The sequence below is a fragment of the Narcine bancroftii genome, chromosome 8, assembly GCF_036971445.1.
Source record: "Narcine bancroftii isolate sNarBan1 chromosome 8, sNarBan1.hap1, whole genome shotgun sequence".
Lineage (NCBI taxonomy): Eukaryota > Metazoa > Chordata > Chondrichthyes > Torpediniformes > Narcinidae > Narcine > Narcine bancroftii.
In genome coordinates this window covers 6,556,610-6,581,428 of record NC_091476.1, presented here as the reverse complement: position 1 = coordinate 6,581,428, position 24,819 = coordinate 6,556,610, and the positions used below count along the sequence as shown (strand labels likewise).

Genomic DNA, 24,819 nt, shown 5'->3' with positions numbered 1-24,819 from the left:
GTACATGCAACAAGCCTTAGTGATTAAAGCTGGGTCTTTGTATTTATGTGCCTGGGCATTGCAGTGTACGCATTGTTGGGAGCTGGGAGACTGGATTATGATGAAAGGGTCAGTGGTTGAGTTGGGCCAAATGGCCAGTTTGCATATTATATCTTGCTATGATTGACATCTGTAGTTTCAGCAAGAAAATGCTATGCTGATTTTTGTTTGTAGTAGGCGGAGGGCAAGAATAAGAAAGTCTTGTAGTAAAGTCCAGAGGTTTGGTGAGCCCATTCTTGGAGTAATATGTTCTGTTTTGCTGCGATAAGAGAGGGGAAACTTTGCTTGGTGTTCAGCATAATCAATTTCAATGGTGAGCTAGTTGTCCAATGAATAAAAATTGAATAAATTGAGTTTATACTTAGAATTCAAGGGATCTTGGGGAATTGCATGGTAACCTTGATTTATATGATAGCTTGGTCATCAAAATTAAACTGTCTCTCTCCCACCTCCCCAGAAGGTAAGAAATAAAAAAATAAAAACATAGTCTGCCCTCTGCCTCTTTGATATAATCAAAACTAGTTTAGAAGATTAACCTTCTTCTTTGTGAAGCAACTTCCTTCACCTTCACCCGGAGAACAAGTTCAGCAATATCACACCAGCAGGCAAAACTTTCCATTAATCTCTGGGTAAAGAAGAGCAACATAGCATCCCAGCTATGATTAAACATGGTCTTCCTCAACCTGATGCTTTGGACCAATCAAGTGAGGGAATTGTTAATTAATCAAGGACATCTGATAGGTCACTATTAAGTGTCTATTGTTCTAACCTGAGTAAATGAACTATTTCAAAAGCTTAGAATCATTTTTGTGATTCTCTGGTTCTCTTCCGGGGCCCTAAATTTTGGGAACGCCAATGCCAAAATGATTTAATGATTCAAGGAGAATATTAACAACCATCTTCTCGAGGGCAGGTAAGACTAGTTGATAAACAGCAGCCTTATGAGAAACATCGACATTCCAAGAGTAAGTATTGAAGATTTCTGCTTACCATTCATCAAAATTTGGTACATCTTTCCAAACATTGTCTATCAGCCAGCAAACAAGCAAAATGGGGTGTTTTTTTATAATGTTGTGATAAACATAACTCACTAAAATGAGGGATGGGCTTTATTTTATTATTCATTCACCCATATTTAAAACTAATGTGGAAAATACATTGCATTAAGTACTTAATTTTAGGTTGGTACTATTGATTAAAAATCACCTATGCTCAATTTTGAAACTTAGTCCTAACTAAATGATAATGCCCTTTTAAAAATTTAATTATGCAAATATTTCTACGAAATACAATTTCCTGTTCTCATTGCAAAATAATGCATTCTGTCATACAGACTTCCTCTGTTGAGTAAAGGAATTGTATCAGTGGCTGGAACTAGACATAAACTATTTAATTACAATGCAAACCAAATACTGGAATAATTTACCGGAATCAAGGACCAGATCTCTCATGAGAGGGTTTGTTATAAGTGTTGTTATCCTTTTCTTAGCTGTTTTATGCTGTTTGTCACTTCTATTGATACTGATGCAGCAACTACGGGATCTACGGAGTGAACTGGCAAATGTCCATAACCAGCTTCATGTTTTTAACAAGAGGACAGGAATAAATGTGGGGGATAGCTCAATGCAACATGAAAAAGAAATGGTAAGGAAATACTTCCACTAAATCTCTTCAGTTTTGTTTTAGTTACAGGAGTAAATTCAAAATGTCATCTTCCATTCTCAGTTGTCAAAATGAATTGAAGTCAAGAAGTGACACCAAAGAACTTTGTGACGACTCGAGTAGAGAATGACAACTTTATGTTGATAAAGGCAATAAACCAGGATAGATGGAAAAATAGCTTACTCACAGCAAAAACCCCCAAACCCCAATGTCAGTTGACATATCATTTCATGTGTATACATATCTGCTAATTTTTCCAAATATTTGTTCTACATATAGTGATTGGTGGGAAGAGTAATTAAGGTCATAGGTAGTGACAAATGAAAAGAGGGAAAGCTCAAGCAGAATGGCCTGTGTACATGGCCCAGTGTTGGAGTGGGAGTTAGAGGCTTTGGTGAGCAGAGGCTGAGGACAAGCTTGATTCCGCTGAGGGGAGGGACGGGACGGGACAACCTTTTACCATGTGCAGGACAGATGGTGAGTCAGTGATTGAATGGTGGGCTGCATTGATTTATTTGGAGGTGTTGGACTGGGGGTGGGAGGGCGGCAGTGACACTGTACGGATAAATTTAGAACACAGGCCAGATTTCCGGTCTGCAGCCTTTGGGCCATAGGCTTCCAAACCCTGCACTAAGGTAAGATCTTTGAACGTAATTCGGAAGAGTTAATGGAGTCGGCAGCTCGGGCAGTTGAGTGCTCTGATTGCAAGATGTGGGAAGTCTGGGACAGCACAATTGTCCCTGATGACTTCACCTGAAAGAGGTGTATCCAGCTGCAGCTCCTGGGAGACCGTGTTAGGGAAATGGAGCTGGATGAACTCCAGCTGATTTGGGAGGCAGAGGAGCTTCAGGGGTGTCTGTTAAGAAAGGGAAGGGAAAGAGGCAGAAAGTGCAGAGCACACCTGTGGCTGTTCCCCTCAACCACAAGTACACTGTTTGGATACTGTTGGGGAAATGATCTACCAGGGACATGTCGTGGTGGTCATGTCTTTGGCTCGGAGGCTGGCCGACTCATTGGGCAGGAGAGCAGATAGGAGGTTTGGGGAATAAGATCGAGGCTCCCGGATGGTACGTTGCCTCCCAGGTGCCAGGGTCAGGGATGTCTCTGATAGAGTTCACAGCATGCTGGAGGGTGAGCAGCCAGATGTTGTGGCCAACGTGGGGACCAATGGCATAGACAGGAGTAGGGATGAGGTCCTGAAGAGGGAATATAGGGAGTTAGGAAAGAAATTTAAAAAACAGGTTCTCAAGGATGGTAATCTCAGGATTGCTGCCTGTGCCATGCACCAGAGAGGGTAGGAACAGGAAGTTGTTCTGGATAAATGTGAGGTGATACATTTTGGAAGGACAAACCAGAAGGCTGAGTACAGGGTTAATGGTCAGTTACTTAAAAGTGTGGATGAACAGATGGACCTTGGGGGATCAAATCCATACATCCCTCAAAGTTGCCACTCAGGTTGATAGGATAGTTAAGAAGGCCTAAGGGTTGCTAGGCTTCATTAATAGGGGGATTGAGTTCAGGAGAAGAGAGGTTGTGTTGTAACTCGACAAATCTCTGGTGAGAACACATTTAGAATAGTGTTCAGTTCTGGTAACCTCATTATAGGAAGGATGTGGAAGCTATGGAGAGAGTGCAGCAGAGATTTACCAGGATGTTGCCTGGATTGAAAAATTAGTCTTATGAGGCAAGGTCAGTAGAACTGGGATTTTTCTCTTTGAAGTGTAGAAGGATGAGAGGGGACTTGATAGAGGTCTACAAGATTATGAGAGGCATGGATAGAGTGGACAGCCAGTACCCGTTTCCCAGGGTGGGAATAGTAAACACCAGAGGTTACATGTACAAAGTAAAGGGAGAGAAGTTTAGGGGAGACATCAGGGATAAGTTTTTTTTTTACACAGAGTTGTGGGTGCCTGGATTGCCCTGCTGGGGATGGTGGTGGAGACTGAAACATTAGGGACATTTAAGAGATTGTTAGATAGGCACCTGGATAGGGTAAGGAGGGTTTAGTTCTTTTTTAAAGAATATATAGCTGGACACAACATTGAAGGCTATACTGTGCCGTAGTGTTCTATGTTCTCTACTAATGAGGAGGCAGTATCAAGCCACTAAAAAGTGTTTCTCAACATTCTTTGTTATTACTTGAGACTCTGCTCCAAACATAAGATCCTGAAAGAGCAGGAATGGTTGAGCCCACGCTAAGGAATGGTTTAGACAGATAACTTAATTGAACTGAGATGATGTAGGCCAGACTGTATGGATGGCCGGCTGCTAGTTCCAGAGGGAACTGCTTGTTGACTAGCTGCCGTACGTGTGCCACCACATTCCAGACTTTTGGGTTTGTGAGCTGCAGCACTTAAAAATGGAATGTGCTCCAGTTAGGATTTGGGTGCATCTAACCTCTTGCTCAGCCTTTGGATGACACATTTATTCCATAATTTACTGACCTGAAAATCTGGATCCACTTTGTATCCCATCCTTCACCTGCACGCCAGGGCCTTTGAATGGCATCATTTGACATTAATTTGAAAAGGCAAATGACGGTGTTTTTGCTATTTTATTCAATGTTAATATTTCAATTACTTCACAACAGCAATGTTTTTAAAGTTAATTTATGATTTTAATTTGCATTGATAACTTTTAAGATTTCAGAAGTTATTTACATTTTTCCAAATGTTTCTTAAAATCTCTGATCGTCAGAGATAATTGGAAACAATGAAAAGGCTTTCTGTCAGTTTGAGCTGTCCAAGAGCCATCAGAGTGGGCAAGACCTTACTTAATTCTTCCTGCACCCAAACCACTGCTCACAGCCCTCTCTGCCTGATGGGACAGCCAAAGCAGAGATGTCAGCAAGACTCAGGAGCCTCATGACAGTAAAAGGTTAGCGTGCCTCCGAGATTAGTGTTTCGATGGAGTAGAAGGGGAGGAGCAAGGTTCACCATCGTGTCCAGATACATTCCAAAATTTGATACACTTTGTCTGAACCCCATGGAACCAGGTAGGTACAATGGACTGGGTAAACTGCTTGGGCAACAGCTGGTGAGCATCAATTTGGCACCACAGAGGTCACCCAAAGTTCCTGGAATGGACTGGCAATATCTCCGATCAAAAAATGTTGGGAGTTGATCACGCCTCCCACCTCCCACAGTGAAACAGCATTTTAACATTCACTGTACACAATTACATATGAAGAATGATGGGTGAGGATCTAAGGATCTTTTTCCAGAGGTAAAGCCAACTTTTTTTTTCTATTTATATTTTGTTCGTAATTCTCCTTAGGAAGATCTGCCAGAAAATCTGAAAAATGAGAGAAATGCCCAATTCCAAATGAGAGAAGAGTTAATCAATCTGAATAATGACAGAAATGAATTCAGGAGTCTTACAAGAAAAAGAAGAAATGCTACACTTTGTGAAAGTAAGCAAATTACTTTAAAATTATAAACCAAAATAAAAACTAGCTATTTCCCACACAAAAGGGAAAAGACTGAAAACATGTTGTCGTTGGAATGGTTTTAAGTAACAATGTCAATAATCAAAAATTATAACCTGTTAACCCACATTAAAAAAAATATATTATTAGCACAACATAAAAGAAAAACCCCCCAAAACTATTTGCTTCTCAGACAGCCTCTACCTCCCAGAAACGAGGTCATTCAAAACTGTTTTCAATGTTCAAATTGTCATCGAACAATCCTTGCTTGCTACTCTGGAACCTCTTCCAGCCCTCCCATCCTACAGATATTTATGCTCTTCCAAAACCTGAGTACCTGCACATTGCAGATTTAATTTCTTATCCCTTGCTGGCTTGGCCTTCAGTAGTCAAAGCCCTAATCACATAAATTCCCTCTCTAAGCTTCTCAATCTAATTCTCTTTTCACCTTTAAATTAATCCTTGAATTGTGATTCTTTGAGCAAACCTTTGGCCATTTGCACTGATCTCTCATGTTATGCCTCAGTACCAAATATTTTGTACATTCCTCTACAATAATACAGCTAAATCCCTAGTATCCAGCATTTATGGGAATTGGGAGATGCCAGATCAGTGGATTTGCCAGTTGCTTGAAATTCTATGTTGCATGTTTGGCAAACTAACCTCTGGGGGTTGGGGGTAATTTTACATTTTCATATTTTTTACCTTTTTATTTTCCGCAATTTATTTTTTTGCTGCTTGCTTGAGGCTGCCAGATGCTTGAATTCCAGATTACCAGGATTTTACTGTACTTACTACATTCTGCAATAGTTCCCAACGAATAGTAAAGCAGCAAATGTAACACCTCGAGGAAAAAAAAATGGGAGAGGCAAAATAGAAAATTATAAACCAGTTCACTTGAATTTGATCATCAAATTGCCTGGCGCTTCTTGAAAATGTACCCCAGTTACAAGTGGCATCTTCCATCATGTTGGACTGGATAGGTAGTACCTTCTGGGCATATTTTCACATAGTTGTGCAAATGTCAGTGTGAACCTGCATAAGAACAGTGATGCTGGAGGTATAGCCAGCTCTGTAATATGTCTACAACAAGATTTTGATGAGTCCCATAAGAGTCACTGCCCCCAGCATGATCTGAGTATCACAGGGAGAGAAGTGAATTGTCCGAAGACTGTCTTCTACAATGGTGGGGAATTGAGGAGGGAATCAAAGTGGATCATTCCAAAAGCTCTTGTGGCTGAAGGTCACTGCAAATGTATCACGTGGTCCTTGTATGCATAGGCAGACTCTTCCCATTATTAACTGTGAGAATTGTCTTGGAGCCAGCTCCTTTTATGAGCTGTTCAATTGCCCATCACTTTTCATGACTAAATGTGACAGGATTGCAGGCCTTTGTTCTGCTCCATTCATCATGGGGTCACTTTGTTGCATGAGGCTTCATAACTATAACATCCTGTGTTGTAGCTTCATCTTTGGGTATGTCTGGTGATGCCTTTTCATACTTTGCTTTGAACCAGTTATGATTATGTAATGCCAATTCGGCAATCGTCTAATTGCAGATCAGCAGGCTTTATTTCCATCATGGCCTATTTACTTTTCCATTCATGTGATGGCAAAATGAAAAAAAGGTGGAATGTAAAACATTCAGTCAAACTATCAACTCAATTGGTGGTGGGCTTGATTCACTCCAAGAGAATTGGGAACAGTGCTCTCCAAAGAATTTCTATGAAAATGCAATGATGAACATTCTATTTCTAATGAACATGTGGGGTAAAACAGTAGCTGAGGATTTTCTCAAGTAATCTTTCTCTAGCCACTCCAGCATACCAACATGACACACATTCTCTAGATGGATACGATCAAGAAAATTATGTCTGGAAGTGAGAGACTTGAGGAGAGTGAATGTAATTTTCTAAATGAAAAAGCAATGTCAAGTGCTTGACCTGTTGAGTTCTTCCAGATTCAGTTTTTGTTCCCAGTTGTAGTATCTGCATTTGCTTTTGTTTTCAATGCCAAGGATCTCTGAGGGGGAGGACGGGAAATGTATCCCATGGTAGTAGAAAGGTAAAAACTTGTTTTGCTGCTTGGGAAAAAAACACACATTATACTGGTGGAATTACAAATTGATTAATGCAGTGGTTCTCAACCTTTATCTTTCCCCTCACGTACCACTTTAAGTGTTCCCTATGCCATAGGTGCTCTGTGATTAGTAAGGGATTGCTTAAGGTGGTATGTGGGTGGAAAGAAAAAGTTTGAAAACCACTGTTTTAATTGTACCTCATTGACTCGTTATGTGCATGGTTTCAGAACTCCAAAGGAAATAGGCCAATGACAACTTTTCTCAAGCAAAATATTTCAGTAACAATTGGGTCTAGAGCAGTGGTTCTCAACCTTCCCTTCCCACCCACATGCCACCTTACTAATCACAGAGCACTGGTGACATAGGAATTACTTAATTGTGTGAGTGGAAAGAAAAAGGTTAAGAACCACCGGTTTAATGGTTTCATTTGCATTAATAGTAAGATCTTGACATTTATTGAGGGTCTTGACTGTTTTTGACAATAATCCTGAGTGGGACCTACAGCAGGGAATTACACTTTAGATTCAAAGTTTCAGACATGGAAACATGGATTACCTCATTTGGAGAAACAAATAAGGAAATGTAATCAAATCTCAAAATATTAGTGATCAATTATCAGAGGGGACTGTGATTATAATTAATCTAAAATTAATATCCTTTCTTTGTAGAGCAACTATCTTTCTTACAGCTGATCCCTAATACTGAGAGAAGCACCATTCAGCAAGGTAATTTAATGATGTCTGAAGCTGTGCTATAAATATGTAGAATGCTGAAATGTAACTTGTAAGGTTTCTGTTATCTTCTCCACCATTTCCTTTAGGATTCCAGAAGCAATCAATACACCATCTGCTGTTTCTTTTACTCCTTTCTATATTTAGTATTTTCTGCAAACGTACTTTTTCGATCAGAAGACCCACATTTTTTTTAATACACAGGGTGATGAACAAAATTGATATGAAACAGGATGGGGGCTGAACTTTTATTTTTTATGCCAAAATGAAATCAGCGTGTATATGTGAGACTTTAATATATTGAAATTACGAGACATTTGAAAATAGACACTGAGTCAGATGGTTCCATCTGTTTTACAGGAGGAAAGGAAGTGAAAAATGGATGGATTGAGGGAGGGACTAACAGGAGTTATAATAAACAGTGTTTCAAGGTGGGCGAGTGCATTTGTAGTGAATGACCCCAGCTGAACTCTTCTTGCAGCTGAAGGTCATGTGAATATAATCTCAAAGAGTATCTTTTCTCAACCACATCCTAATCAGGGGTTTCACCTTCCTCTGCCTATAACCATTCACTCTTCATTTTCAGTTTTAAAAGGAAACAGACCAGGGTCTCATAAAACATCAGTATCAAATGATGTCAAAGGCAAAAGAACATCTTTGCACTTGATAACAGTACCTTGTGAAATTCCAACACAGGTAGCAAGTCAGAGGTCAGAAGTTATGCCTAATGTAGGAATGTAGAGCTCGTCGAAAGAACCAAAGACTTGTTGATCCAAACCAAGGCTTTTATTAGCTCTTCACAGGTGGCCGACCAGTCCGGAATGATCCGACCTGGCTAGGGACACAACCCTCTAAGGCCCAGACAGTAGGCGTGGCTAAGCTCTCAGCCAATCGCTGTAAGCACGGTCATTACACTCTAGATACTGTAAATATATACATTGGTGATAGGTCTGTACTATCACAGGGAAGAACCTTCTTTTGGTGTCTAAACTCTGTCAGAAAGATACATTTATGAGATGGACTTGAACTTGCCAACTTAAATCTTGAAAATGTTCTGTGAAGTTGTTCCCTAGTGACTATGAAGTTATTCTCCAATTATCACAATAATTTCCTTTTTTAAATATGTTTTCCTTTCAAATAGCTAAACTTCAAAGATATACTTTATCTTTTAGTGCCAGATTTATTTGTATATAAAGTCACTGGTAACACATTGCATTAATATTCCAGTGTGATAAATCACACAAATGGACGGTTGAATGATATATCCATTCTAAAACATGCCTGCAAACCACAGGGGTGAGAAGAGGCAGTAACACTGAAAGGTTGTTTCATGCTTGCCTTTATTCATTAATTGTGTCCTACCAGTCTTGCTCTGATTGATCAGGAAAGGGACATCGGTAGAGATCATACAGTATGTTTTGTATTTTTAATTTCTCATGAATTAAGAGAAAAAAAATTAAATGGGGACTCATAATATATATTTTTGAAAAGCTCATTGTAGTCAACTGAACAAAAATCATTAAATAGATCACCAATACAAACATGAATGTGAATTTATTTTAAAATACGCATTCATTTTTGTTCACATTGCTGTTGAGTTAACCCAACCAATACTGTGTATCCTATATCCACTTCAGTAGCCTGTATTATCCTCACAATTGCCAAAATGTCCTTGTTTTACTGGATTCCTTCCTCAGTGTCTTTCAATATTATATCAGCAGATGATTCAACCTTTATTCCTTGGATTGTGGCTTCTCAGAGGGGTGATGCATTGGAAGAAAATTTCAATAAAATAATTGTGAAACAAGAAGGTTTTTATACTGTGTACAGTCAGGTAAGCTAAATGCAACAATAACAAATGAACGCTAGGGATATCAATAGGGTTAGGTTATAAATATAAGAAATTTAGTTATTTGCAGACCACCAAAACTCTGTTTGCCAGTTAGGAAGTTCACGATATGGGCATTCAGGCACGTTTTCAGTTGTTATCAATAAGAAAGCACACTTCTATTAGCAGACTAGAGATGTGGTTGAAAATTCATCTAGGTCGGCCCTCTGAGAGAATTGTATAATAGTATGATAGTGTCCTATACACTACAAACATCTGAGAAGAAAATTCATATGGGCCTATGAACAATGAATGTGTTTTTTTAAAAGTACCTCTGTAAATTAGTAGTAAACGTGGGAAAACACCTGTTTGAGCTTTAGGTGATTAAGGCTGGGGTCAGAGAAAGAGAGAGTCATAATTTGAGACCCAAACAAGACTGATAAGCCCTAATCACGATGTGTGCAGTTCTGGGGTGCCGCACGTTGATTGAGAATTTTTAAAAATCCTTCGTTGTAGTGTCAGGCAAAAGACCCTGCATGGCTGAGAAATACTAGTGTATCCACGTGTCCATAACCTTCAGCAATAATAATTGTTTCAGTTATAAGGAAAGTTTTTATGCTGTATAGGACTGAGGAGTGGGGGATTAATGAAGAGAGAGGATAGTAGAGGTAGGCTGAGGGTCAGGCAGGCAAAAAAAGTGGCTGCTGTGGGAATGATCTGCATGAAAGATTGGGACTAGAAGGTAAAAGGGTATTGCAAGCACGATAGTAGGCCAAAGCCTTACAGACAAGATCACAGTTAGTGTAGCAGTTGGAGCAACGCTGCTACAGAACCAGCGATCTGGGTTTGAATACAGAAAAAGTTTCTATGTTCTCCCTGTATCTGTGTGGGTTTTCCTTGGGTGCCCCGGTTTCCTCTCATCTTCCAAAATATACAGGGTGATACGTTAATTTGGGTATAATTGGGTGGCATGTGTGTAAATGGCCGAAATTCGCTTCTACTGTGCAGTGAATGACATTTTTATTTTAATTCACAGAGCAGAGAAAAGGGCATTCAATTTTCTAAGCCTCAGAGTTCTTCTCATTTTTTTAAAAATGGTATAAAATGCCGTACTTCAGAACAATGCATATAGCAAAAAGTAATCCAGGGAAAAGTTAGAAAATGTATGTGTAATAACGTATTAGAATATTTCTAACGATCTATGAAACATTCATATTTGAGCATTTCTCAATTTTGAGTTAAAATGGATGTACTTTGAAAAGTCAATTACTAGAAATTGGTAATTACAATGTTTGCTTCAGCGAGAATAATACAACTAAATAGAAAAAATGATAATGATTCAATTATGATGTCCAATAAATTTCCATGTCTATCTTAGTGATAACTTCATACAAGTTATGACTTCATTTTGCATTAATGACATCAGTTTATATTTTTCTTAAACTATGAAGAAATGACAATTAGGAATTTAAATTAATAATTTTTTCAATTAGCAAATCCAGTTCCATTAACTCTAATTAGCATCTCCCAAACTATTACCCCAAATAAGGCTACTTCTCAACTATTCTAAACCCAATCTGCATTGTTTACCTGTTAGGAACTTCCAGCATCAATCATTTAACAGACGACAAACCCTAACCGTACTGTGATTATTTAATCACTGAAATGCTTGCAACTTTTTGACTATTCCAATTATAATAAGTAAAGCATAGATCGTTTGCCAATTCTTAACTACCACCAATCGTATATAATTGTGTAATAGTTGATACCATGTAAAAGTTGATTCCCGCCCCCTATTTTTGGCTCAAAAATCTGATATTTTATACATATTGCATGTAATTGTCGACCTCCCTAATTTTTGGCCATGGCCACCCGCCCTTCTGAGCTCCCAATGCCTTGACCATGGACTCTCACCTCTCCACTGGAACTCATAAAACCTCGAAAAGACTCACTTAAGCCCTGACTGCCTGGCCATCCATCTGAGCTCCTGATGCTTCAGCCGACCGCCTGCCGATCTGAGCTTCTGACGCCTTTGAACACGGACTTACTACCCTGTCCCGGCTGCCCACCCTTCCATGGTCCTGCTGCCCTGAACGATGCAGGTACATACCATGTTCAAAGGTAGTGGCATGTACTATTGAACCCCTAAATTTTACCCAAAAAATTGGTCCACAAAATTTGACTATTATCACCTATGGCTCCTAGAACGGTTCCACCAGCGTTGTCTCCGCTCCATCCTCAACATTCATTGGAGCGACTTCATCTCCAACATCGAAGTACTCGAGATGGCAGAGGCCGACAGCATCGAGTCCACGCTGCTGAAGATCCAACTGCGCTGGGTTGGTCATGTCTCCAGAATGGAGGACCATCACCTTCCCAAGATCATGTTATATGGCGAGCTCTCCACTGGCCACTGAGACAGAGGTGCACCAAAGAAGAGGTACAAGGACTGCCTAAAGAAATCTCTTGGTGCCTGCCACATTGACCACCGCCAGTGGGCTGATATCGCCTCAAACCGTGCATCTTGGCGCCTCACAGTTCGGTGGGCAGCAACCTCCTTTGAAGAAAACCGCAGAGCCCACCTCACTGACAAAAGACAAAGGAGGAAAAACCCAACACCCAACCCCAACCCACCAATTTTCCCTTGCAACCGCTGCAACCGTGTCTGCCTGTCCCGCATCGGACTTGTCAGCCACAAACGAGCCTGCAGCTGACGTGGACATTAGTCCTCTATAAATCTTCGTCCGCGAAGCCAAGCCAAAGAAGAAGAAAGAAGAAGACAGTACATACAGTACTTTAATCCTGACTACCCAAACAGAATTAATTAGCAAACAGGGTTTGAACCACAAACCACCAGCATCGCTACAAGCCAGAAGGCAAACATAAATTCAAATTTTCTTATAGTAAATTCCTTTGGCTGTTTTATCCAACAGTATAATTTTTCAATATATCATACTGCTGTTGAGATCATCTTAACAACAATAGCTAGTTCACAAACCAAAATAACCAGAATGACAACATTCTGCATGGTTGGTCAAGAAGGTTCTGTTGCTTGGAATCCAATGTGAGGTGCTAAACTGGATTAGACACTGGATTTGTGGAAGACGCTAGGGAGTGGTAGTAAAGAATTGCCTCTGACTGGAGGCCTGTGACTTGTAGTGTGCCTCAGGGATCAGTGTGGGGTCTAATGTTGTTTGCCATCCATCTTAATGAGCTGAATGATAATGTGGTAAATTGGATCATCTTGTATTTCTAGGATTTGGGGTGTAGTGGACAGTGAGGAAGACTCAAACCTTGCAGGAGGATCTGGACCAGCTGCAAAATGGCAGATGGAATTTGAGGCGGACAAGTGTGAGGTGTTACACTTTGGAGGACACACCAGGGTTAAATGGTAGGGGATTGCAGAGCATGGTGGAACAGAGGGATCTGGGAATACAGAAATACAATAGCCTCCATAATGTTTGGGACAAAGACACTTTTTCCCTTGTCCCTGTGCTGCACAGTTTTAAATGTGTAATCAAACAATTCACACATGATTAAAGTGCACATTTCAGATTTTATTCATGGGTATTTGTGTACATTTTGGTTTGACCATGTAGAAATTACAGCACTATTTAGAGAGAATCCCCTCAGTTCAGGCCACCATAATATTTGGGACATAGTAATGGTAAGTCTATTAAAATAGTCCTGGTTAGTACTTTGTTGCATATCTCTTGCAGGCAATGACTGCTTGAAGTCTGTGATTCATAGACATTACCAGGTGCTGAATATCTTCCCTCGTGATGCTCTGCCAGGCCTCTATTCAAGCTCCTGCTTGTTTTGGAGGCTTGTTCCCTTAAGTTTTCGCTTCAGAATATGGAAGCATGCTGAAATGGATTTAGATGGGGTGACTAATTTGGCCATCCAACAATTTTTCCAGTTTTCAGTTTCAAAAAACTCCCATTATCATGTTTCACAGAGGAGGTGGTATACTTTGAATCTTGGGTAGTTCCTTTACGCCTCCACAATTTGCTCTTGTGCAGAAAAGACCCAAATACTACTAATTCAGAACTGTTACAAATTTATTAGTCACCAGATGGCGGAATTGAAATTGCCATCCCTCTATTTCTCAAATATAATCTTGTTACAGCTACTGCTTAATTATTGTGAATTGATACAAGTCATTTTTCACAATAAAAAGACATAGTTATAATCTGCATGAAATATAAGCAAGATCTATGCTAGGATAATAAACATGAAATTTCAAGTCAGATTTGTCTAAACCCAAGATGGTGAGAAAGGAATGGATTCAAAGATAGTAAATTCAATTATCCATGCAACCAGAAAAATACACCGATTACATGGTTTGATAAATGTATCTCACTATTTTATACTTGTTTTTCGGTCTCATCATGGCTTTTTTGACACAACTCTGGGCCTCTTGTTGAAAAATGGCAACTACAGACTCCAAAGGTGATCAAAAGCTTAGAAACAAGCCCAGCTCTCTTACACCTGCAACAATGAAGCAATTGACCATACCTGAGTAATCACATATACCTGCGAACCCAAATGTCCCAAACATTATGGTGCCCTGAAATCTGGGAACCATGTATAAAAAGTGCTGTAATTTCTACATGGTCAAACCAAAATGCATGCAAATAAAATTCTACAAATAACATTAAATAAAATTTGGAATATGCACTTTAATTACATGCAAATTGTTTAATTGCAAATTTTAAACTGTGGAGCACAGGGGCAAATAAAGGAAAAAACATGTTTTTGTCCCAAACTTTATGGAGGGCACTGTATAATTTTCGTTGACAGTGGCATCACATTTAGATAGGTTTGTAAAGTAAGCTTTTGGCATATTAGCTTTCATAAATTGAAGAATTGAGTACAGGAATTGAAGTTGTTTAAGACATTGGTAAGGCCAAATTTGGAGTACTTTGTGCAGAATTGGTCACTTACCTACAGGAAAGACATTAATAAGATTGAAAGTCTGCAGAGAAAAATTATAAAGATTTTGCTAGGTCCTCAGGAGCTGAGTTGTAGGGAAATTTTGAATAGGTGAGGACATTATTCCCTGGAGCATTAGAGAATGAAGGGTGCTTTTACAGAGGAATACAAAATGATGAGGGGTATAGATAGGGTAAATGCAAACAGGCTTTTTCCACTGAGGTTGGGTGAAACAACAACTAGAGGACATGGGTTAAGAGTGAAAGATGAAATGTTAAAGGGGAACATTAGAGGGAACTTCTTCACTCAGAGTGTCATGGGAGTATGGAATGAGTTGCTAGCAGAGATGGTGGATGCAGATTCCATTTCGACATTTAAGAGAGATTGGAGAGGTACATGGAATGGAGGTATATGGAGGCCTAAGGTCCGGGTGCAGGTCGATGGGACTAGGTAGAATACATAGTTTGGCAATAACCCTAACACTAATGTATGGACCAGAAAGGCCAAAGGGTCTATTTCTGTTGACAACATATTTTATGTTTTAATCTATCGGTAATTCAAATTTAAGTTTGTCAGGTATACCTTGTACAGTGAGAGGGATTCATCTTCACGAGCAGTCAAGCTACTCAACTTTTACATGCCTACAGCAGTACAAAGTAGAAGGGCAAGCACTTTACAGCGTGTAGCATGACAATGAAAAAGCAGCTCGTGCATAGCAAAGGCAGCGTGGGATCACTATTTTGTGGTTCATTCAGGAGCCTGATTTCTGCAGGGAAGAAACTGTCTTTGAACCCGCTGGTACATGATTTCACACTCTTGAATTTTCTCCCTCATGGGAGGAGGAAGAAGTGAGTATGGCTTTGGCGGGATGGGTCCTTTAGTGTGTTGGCTGCATTTCTGAGGCAGCAGGAAGTGTTGATGGAGGGGAGGGAGATGCTTGTGTGATGCTCTGAGCTGCAAATCTACTACAATATGTGAAAAGTCATGGGTTTGTTACTTCAATCTAGTAATGCACAAATAAAAATGGAATCTGCTGGAAAGTCAGCAGACTGGAGTATATCTATGGAAAGAGAAACGGAATTAACGCTTGAAGTCATAAAACCTTCATCAGAACTGAGAAAGAGGTAAAACAAGATAGTTTTAAGGTGTAAGGAATTTAAAATGGACATTTCCTCTCTTTCACAGTTCTGATAAAGGCTCTTTGACCTGCAATATTAATTCTCGTTTTCTTTCCACAGATGCTGAGTTGGTGAGCAATTCCAACATTTTCTGGTTTTATTTCACATTTCCAGCTTTCTAATTTTTGCAGTAAAGCACTTAATAGTTTTCAGAACATACTTATCCATTTGTTGTTCATTATGCAGGTTCTGTACTATGATAACTGCATGGTTATGGGTCACGTTGTACGGAGAAGGAAGGTTAATGTGTTTGGGAATGAACAGCGTATAATGACGTTATTTCGGTGCATTCAAAACATGCCCAACAACACAGCCAGTAATAGTTGTTTCACTGCTGGTAAGTCCACGGCTCTACAAAATGTATTTTGAATATCCATACTTTTTGGAATTACTCTTTGAGAGGTAAAGTGTAATCACGTGACTGAGGTCATTAAGAAGTTGAAAGCAGATTAACACTCCCTTTATTCACTTTATAGTTGTCTCCAATGACCAGAAAACACCTTTGGATGCAGCTCTCTAATGTAAATGACATAGTGGCACCAACATTGCTGGCATTAAAAAAAATTTCAAGAGCAGATTTCTCTCGTAAAACAAAATGGAATCCCATTGACAACACTTAAATTCTACTCCCAGCCACATATCAAACCCCACAAACCGACGGAAAGGAACAATCATCATCCTATGGGATGGAGAGTCAGAAGACGACGACTCCTGGCCACTTGACACAGCCAGCATACACAGGCCAACATTTTCTCCATGAACAAATGACTCAACCAGGAGAAGTGTCAAATTTTACCCACCTTCAGTCATAAGATTTAGGCAAATGAGGTTGATCCTTTATTTTAATGTTCACCTTTGGGTTGTTGACGTCATGGATGAATTTAGTTGCCCATCCCTCTCTGTGCGACTTTCTTGCTGCAGTCTCTCTGTGCCACGCAAGGAATTCCATGACTTGGATATGGAATCAATGATTAAGAAATTATTATGCAGTGGCACTATGTAGATTCGTGAGAATGGTGTGGGATTTAAAGGCCAGGGAAAACTCAAGATCTTGCTACTCACGGGGCGCTGATCCAGACTTGTGGTATATTTTGTAGAGAGTTGGTAAGTGACCAGCGATATGAGTATAAATATGTTACTAACAAACTGGTTCATCGTTCTGCTGGAGAATGTTTCCTTGCAGTTTCTCCTGTCCATTAAGCAATAATTATTCCATCTGACTTCTAACATGGTGTTTGAAGATGATAGAATTTCTTGGAAGGGACATGAGCAGGTGGTTGAGAAGGTTCTGTTCAATGATAGCGGTGTTCATTTATAAGGAAGGGGACCTATGTGTTCCTATGGCTACATTGTTGAAATTAGATGCTTCAGTGAAGATTAACAATGATCCTCAGGATTTTAATGGTAAGAAAGACTGAAGAAGTTGTTTGGGTCTATGCTTTTTGGAGACCTTAAGATGTGCATCTGTTAGTTGCCATTTGTCATCTAACTGGGTAATATCAGGGTTCTACTGGAGACTGGTGTTAATTATTCATTGTTGTGAATACAGATAAACAATATTGAATAATCAGCAAGAAGTATTTGGAATGCTGAGAGGGGAAGCAAAGTTGTGTCTGGTGGTGGAAATTGCAAAGTTTGGGACAAGGGGGTATTTCATTCTTTCTTTCGCAAGGACAGAAGATGCGAGAGGCTGATGTGTAGGAAATAAATGTGGTGAGGTCATGACCTATGTGTTAGGGAGGAAGAACTCATTAAGGAAAAAGTAAAACATCCCAAACTGTAGAATGATTTGGAGTAGACATGATAGAGATGGAGGAACTGCAGGATATAACAATGTTCTCAATGGAGCCAAGGCAGAAGAAAGCATAGTTGAGATAACCATGGGAATCCATAGGACTGTAAAACCAATTTATCACTTTTTGCCAAAATGTCATCATGTCTAAATTCTGAATGGCCAAATCCTAAAAATGAGTCTGTGAATCATAGTTCAAGAGAAATGAAGATACATCATTTTTGTATCTATCTTGTTCCCCCATAAGAATTTTCCACTTTTCAATAAGTTCCTCCTCTCCTTTTTCTAAACTCTAATATGACCAAATATATATACTCTCTCATCTCTCCTCTTCTGGGGCAGAGCTGCACTGCACTCCCATTTCATGAAGTATATCTTCCTCAGGTAGACACACCAGATGTGTTCACTATATTCCAGGTTTGGTCTCACCAGACCCCTATTTAATAACAGCATACTGAAATGTGTTTGCAATAAAGGCCAGCGATCTGTTTGTTGTCTTAATCACCCAGTATAACGATATGTGATTTGTGCACAAGGCCACCCAGAAGTCGATGAAGTTCAAGGTCAGACCATTTTGAAAGAATACTCCACTTTGATTTTTTTTAACCAAAGTAGGTAACTAAGCATTATATTCCGATAAAGAAGTCTAGAATGATTTAGTATGGCTTCGAATATTCTATCAAACTTTGACAGGTGTACTGTGGGAAAGTATACTGACTGGTTGCATCATGACCTAATATGGTAATTCAAGTGTTCAGGAATGGAGAAGGCTGCATAAAATGGCAGAGTCTAACCTCCCATCTATTGAAGACATCTATGTGTGGTAACGCATCAAGAAGGCAGCCAATACCATCACCTTGGTCACATCTCTTCTCACTCTACATTTAGGAAGAAGTTACAGATGCCTGAATTCTAGCACGTCTCAATTCCAGAACAGTATTATTATCCAAACGTCTATCAGGCTCTTGAACTTTCCTTTATCATAAATGATCCTAGCATCACAAAAAGACATATCTTCCCTTTCAAAGCACCACCGTTTTTCTTGCACTAATTGTGAATATTATCAATCTTTTATATTTATTATCTTTCCATACTGGGGTAATTTAAATGCAAACTACTGAAGTTTTTTTTAAACAAACTATTATTACATTTGCCCATTTATTTAGAGTTGTGAGGAAGGACAGCCATAAATGTAGCCAGTTAGAGGGGTTAAAATGTGTCTAGTTCAACACTAGGAGTATTAGGAATAAAGGGGATGAACTTAGAGCATGGATCAGTACGTGGAACTACGACGTTGTGGCTGTAACTGAAACTTGGCTGGAGGAAGGGCAGGATTGGCTGATGCAGGTTCTGAGGTTTAGGTGTTTTAAAAGGAATAGGATGGGAGATAGAAGAAGGGGGAGCATTTTGGTGAGAGTGACCACAACTCCCTGAGCTTTAGCATAGCTATGGATAAGGATAAAAGCAGACAATGGGAAAGTGTTTAATTGGGAAGGGCTAATTATGAAGGGATGAGGCAGGAACTAGTGAGTGTAAATTGAAAACACATGTTTAAGGGTGAAAGCACGGAACTAATGTGGATGAAGTTTAGGGACCATTTGTATTGGGTTCAGGATAAGTTTGTTCCACTGGGACAAGGAAAAGATGGTAGGAAAAGGGAACTGTGGTTGACGAAGCAGGTGAGTCAGCTGGTCAAGAGGAAGAAGGAAGGAGATATTAGATATAAGAAACAGGAAGGGCTCGTGAGAAATACAGGTACTCCTCAAATTGCGTCCGAGTTCCGTTCTGGCTGACTGGTTGTATCTTGAAATGGAATTGCACTGTATCCATGTTATTGTTCGTCAAATACAACATGGCGGCCACCAAAGCCAGCTCTCGCAAGAGGTTGGCCATCGCTGTCAAATTCTCTCTCTCTCTGTCTCGGCATTATTTTTCATAGATAGGCCAACTTTCACCTGTTAATGCATGATTTTTATATTTTTTCTTTTTTTTTTAAATACATTTTGGTCATATGTACAGATGGCCATAAGTCACATAGGTGATAAGTCAGGGAATACCTGGATATAGTAGCCAGGTAGGAGCTTTAGAAAGGGCTTAGGAGAGTTCAAAAGGGGCATGAGATGGCCTTGGCGTGTAGGATCAAGGAGGACCCCAAGGTGTCCTATGCAAATGTGAAGAACAGAAGGATGATGGGAATAAAGGTGCAGCCACTAAAGGATAAAGAAGGCAACATGCGCCTAGAGGCAGGGGAGGTCTTAAATGAATATTTTGCTTCAGTATTCACAAGAGAAAAGGACCTTGATCAGGGTGAGGACAGAATAGATCAGGCGTGTGAGCTGGACAATGTGGAGATTAAGGAAGAGGAAGTGTTGGATCTTCTAAAAACATCAGGATTGAGAGGTCCACGATATACCCCTGGCTGCTGTGGGGAGAAATAGCTAGAGCAGTAGATATGATCTTTGAATCTTCTTTTGCTACAGGAGAGGTGCTGGAACATTGGAGAATGGCAACTGTAGTCCCCTTGTTTTAAAATAAAAGTAATAGGGAGAATCCTGGGAATTATAGACTGGTGAGTTTTACATCAGTGGTGTGTAAACTATTGGAGAGGATTCTTAAGGATAGGATCTGTGAACATTTGGAGAAGTCCAGTCTACTCAAGGATAGTCAGCAGGGCTTTGTGAAGGGAAGGTCGTGCCTCACGAGCCTAATTGAGTTTTTTGAGGAGGTAACAAAATAAATTGATGAGGGTAGGATGGTAGGTGTGGTTTATATTGATTTTAGCGAGGCATTTGACAAAGCTCCCGTTCAGAAAGTCATGAGGCATGGGATCCATGGAACTTTGGCGATCTGGATAAAAAATTGGCTTGCAGGTAGAAAGCCGAGAGTAGTAGTGGAAGAAGTATTCTGCTTGGAGGTCGGTGACTAGTGGAATGCTGCAAGGATCTGTTCTTGAACCCCTGCTCTTTGCGATTTTTATAAATTACCTGGATGAAGAGGCGGAAGGATAGGTCAGTAAATTTGCAGATGAAACAAAAGTTGGAGGAGTTGTGGATGGAGCAGAAGGTTGTTGAAGGTTACAAAAGGACTTAGGATGCAGAGTTGGGCGGAGAAGTGGCAGATGGAGTTCAATCCAGATAAATGTGAGGTGATGCATTTTGGAAGGACAAACCAGAAGGCTGAATACAGGGTTAATGTTAAGTTACTTGTGTGTGGATGAACAGAGGGACCTTGGGGTCCAAATCCATGCATCCCTCAAGGTCACTGCACAGGTTGATAGGATAGTTAAGAAGGCCTATGGGATGCTGGGCTTCATTAATTGGGGGATGGAGTTCAAGAGTTGAGAAGTCATGTTGCAACTCTATAAATCTTAGGTAAGACCACACTTAGATCATTGTGTTTAGTTCTGGTCACCTCATTATAGGAAGGATGTGGAACTATGGAGAGGGTGCAGAGGAAATTTACCAGCATGTTACCTGGATTGGAAAATAAGTCTTAGGAGGCAAGGTTAACAGAGCTGGGACTTTTCTCTTTGGAGCGTGGAAGGATGAGAGGAAATTTGATAGAAGTCTACAAGATTCTGAGAGGCATAGACAGGGTGGACAGCCCAGTCCCTGTTTCCCAAGGCAAGAACAGCAAACACCATGTGTACAAAGTGAAGGGAGGGGTTTATGGGAGACGTCGGGTGAAAGTTTTTTTTTACACAGAGAGTTGTGGGGGCCTGGAATGTCTTGCCAGGGATGGTCGTTGAGGCTGAACATTGGGGGCATTAAAGAGATTGTTAGACAGGCACATAGATGGAATTTTTAAAAAAAAGAGGGTTATGGGGAGGGAGGGTTTAGTACTTTTTTTAAAGAATATATGGGTTGGCACAACATTGAGGCCTACACTGTCCTCTAGTATCCTATGTTCTAAACATGAAAGCCTGCAGGCGCTGGGTATAGGAAGTGATGCTGCGTGACCTGCTGAGTCTCTCCAGCACTTTTGTACCCATTTATTTACTTGCTCATGTTTCAAGAAACAGCTCTACAGCTTCCTCACAGCTTTATATCATCAGGAAAGTTGGATAACAGAAAGTGCTGGAGATGCACAGCAGGTCAAGCAGCATCGTTGGAGAAACAAAGTTAACAGTACCGATTGGTGAGACTTCATGAGAACTGAAAAATAAGGTATGTTTTAAGTTGTAGAGAAGAGGGAGAAAAACAAGTGGAATGCATGTGATAGAATCGAGTATAAAACCGTCAAAATGTACAAGTTCTGAGTTGCATCTGTAAGAGAAAGCAATGAATGCTTATTAATTATAGATAATGTCTGAGAAGGTGTAAATTAAAGAAGGAAGCACAAATAGAAGAGAAACAATAAAAAAACAAACAAGAAATGCTGTAACTGTGAAATGCAGATGGCAGTAGAAGGACATCTGAAATAAAAGACAATGCTTTCAACAAATTAGGTAGCATCTCTGGAGAGAGTAAAATTAATGTTACAGAATGACCTTGTATCAGAATTGGCCACAAAGAGGAAGGCTGATTATCTAAAAGGTTTGAGTCCAAAGGGAAGCAACATTCCTATTTCAAACAACTGGTGTTGGGCAGCCATTCCCAACAGAGGCCATAAGCCCCCATCCCCCACCCCCACCTCACCCCCTCCTGGGGTCAACAGCACAATTAAGGAAGAGCAATGATCTGAAATCATAAAATATATATATTTTTCATTTTTTATATAGTTGGTAGGAGCGAAGAAACCAACTAAACTTGACGGCTTCATAGCGAAGGGAGCCCATAAACTTTGAGCAGAGTCTTAAGGGCATCATAGCCACAAAAAAAAAGGTTGAGAATGGCTGGTGTCAGGAGTCAAAGGTGAATGTTGGATAGGTGGAGAATTAACACTACAGGCAATTATGTAGAATAAATCTTGGGTGTTGCCAGTAAGATGCCATTGGAATCAAGAGAGAGGCCTCCAAATACCAAAATATTCATATCAATTTAGATAATAAGACCGAATGTAACATTTTATCATAATACAATAACACATGGAAAATAGGGTGTGAGATGGATGAAAAGTACCTATAAGTGGTTTAGTGAGTAGGCTAGACGGTGTGAAGATGATATGGAAAACAAGTTTTTTCACTTCAGTTGATGAATGGAGGTAATATTCCTTAAGGAGTGAAAAATTATTGTATTATTTTTGGCACAGGGATTTTTGTGTAGTGGTAAACAAAACGTGGAAAGTTTAAAAAAAATAACACACACCGAGCAAGCCATGAAGAAAGTAATGCTATATGGCTTCATAATAATTTGGAGGTGTGATTTTGTTCTCTCACTAATGAATGATATATTTACATTGGTGCCTATGCAATATTAATTCTTTAGATCGAGTCCTACGTGAAGATGATATTTCTTGAAGAGAGATAACCAGCCTTTTCAGCTTGTATCTGTTAACTTTTTCCATCTCCAAAATGCTGACCGACTTGCTCAGTATTTCCAACATTCACTTTTAATTCACATTTCTTGCAACTACAGATATGCACTGGCCCCTTCTAAGCCTGTGACATTACCACCTGTATTCTTCAATCTCCCCAAACACTGATATTCCATCTATTCTCTTCAGCCCTCTACAACTTCAGATATATTTGATTTCTAACTGTTTTTATTTCTGATGTCAGGTCACTGACCTTGAAATATTAATTATTTCTCTCTCCATCTATTCACTCTGCACTGTGTCTTACTTATATTATACATCAGATGTCTAACTGGTCTGCTCGCAAAACAACCTCTATCACTGCATCTTGGTGCCATATGACAATAAACTTCAACCTACTGTGTATTTGCAGCATTTTTTGCTTTTATTTCATTCCTTTGTTAACTCTCTCATTTTGGTTCAGGAATTGTGAAGCTTGACCAAGGAGATCAGTTGGAGCTTCTATTACCGACCCGTCCCAATGCTCGGATATCCATGGAGAAAGACTCAACATTTTTTGGTGCAATTCAACTCTTATGAACCAACTATTTGAGAGCACAGTGAATGTCAAAAGTGGGTTATATGACTTAAGTTTTCAATCCTCTTAGTCTCCGCATTTTGTTCAAAGGACACAAGCAATTTTAAACAAAAGGGTAGATTTCTCCAGAGTGACCACAGGATGTGAAGTATCCATGGTAACCAACATCTTCAGTTGCCACTCATTGAACTTATGCTGCATCAACTTTTGCTGGAATGCAGATCCTCCCTTGCTTGCACCATTTTCATTTGTTATCTCATTTTATAAACTTACTGTTCCAGTGCCAGCACGCTTTTCTAACTATTTGCATGTGCATTATTGGTACTGCCTTGTTGTGATAAATTATCTAATGAATATATAGTGAATGTTCTTGGGAATTTTCCATTGTGCTATTACCAATGAGCCAATCCACAGACCTATTTTCCAGAAGAGAGATACAATGGCTCACTGTTGGTATTTTCCAATTCCTTTTTTTAACCAGCAAATTAGCTGCAAGGGAGAAGGGACATTCCACACTCCATAGGTCATGTGAATCACAGTTTTCCACTCATTCATCACATAGCAGTGCATTTTGATATTCTGAGTTATTCACTGTGCGTCCGTCAGTAACATCATTATTTACTATGCGTCTGTCAGTAACATCGTGGATGTGTCCCACATCCAGGATTGATGAATGTAAATTTTCTCAATTGTTTTGTTTCCACCACACAATCAACAGGTGCTGTTGAAAATCTTGCCAATTTAATCCTGCGCCTTCATCCCAGTCTGTTCCATTGCTATAGTTGCCTACGTCCAATCTACAATATTGGGTGATTCTGACCTTGCCTCTCTTCATTATTTAGCCAGAGCACTCACTTATTGCTTCTACATTTGACAAGGTAGCTTCTCATTTTAACCTCCATCCAAAGTTCTAGTGTCCCTCCATGACTCACATCATGGGTGTGTCAAGGTTCTAAGGACTATAAGTCATTCCCCAAATTCTCTCTCTTCTTTCAACTGACGTGTCCTAATATCCCCTTGCATGTTTTGTTTGATAATGTTCCCATGAAGCACATTAGGATCATTTATGGCACTTAATCTGCTGTATGAATGAATATTGTTGCCTGTAAATAAAATATTTTAAGCATTGTTCACAAAAACAATGATATATACAAA

General features: G+C 39.7%; 1 protein-coding gene and 1 long non-coding RNA gene across 3 annotated transcripts in view; one reads left to right on the top strand and one right to left on the bottom strand.

Annotated features, from left to right (window-relative positions):
• LOC138740311 (uncharacterized) overlaps positions 1–24,819 on the bottom strand; it is a 122,280-nt gene that overhangs the window by 34,605 nt on the left and 62,856 nt on the right. The window lies entirely within an intron of this gene.
• On the top strand, positions 1,381–24,819 carry LOC138740305 (tumor necrosis factor ligand superfamily member 13B-like). 2 transcript variants are annotated; one of them, XM_069892770.1, is made up of 6 exons: positions 1,381–1,683; positions 4,978–5,113; positions 7,877–7,933; positions 9,661–9,773; positions 16,067–16,217; positions 23,551–24,819. In XM_069892770.1, exons 1-6 carry the CDS (start codon positions 1,438–1,440, stop codon positions 23,664–23,666), a joined length of 819 nt encoding a protein of 272 aa, XP_069748871.1. In that variant the 5' UTR covers positions 1,381–1,437; the 3' UTR covers positions 23,667–24,819. The 2 variants fall into 2 exon arrangements, with proteins under 2 accessions (XP_069748871.1, XP_069748872.1); XM_069892771.1 differs by lacking the exon at positions 23,551–24,819 and adding an exon at positions 16,357–16,992.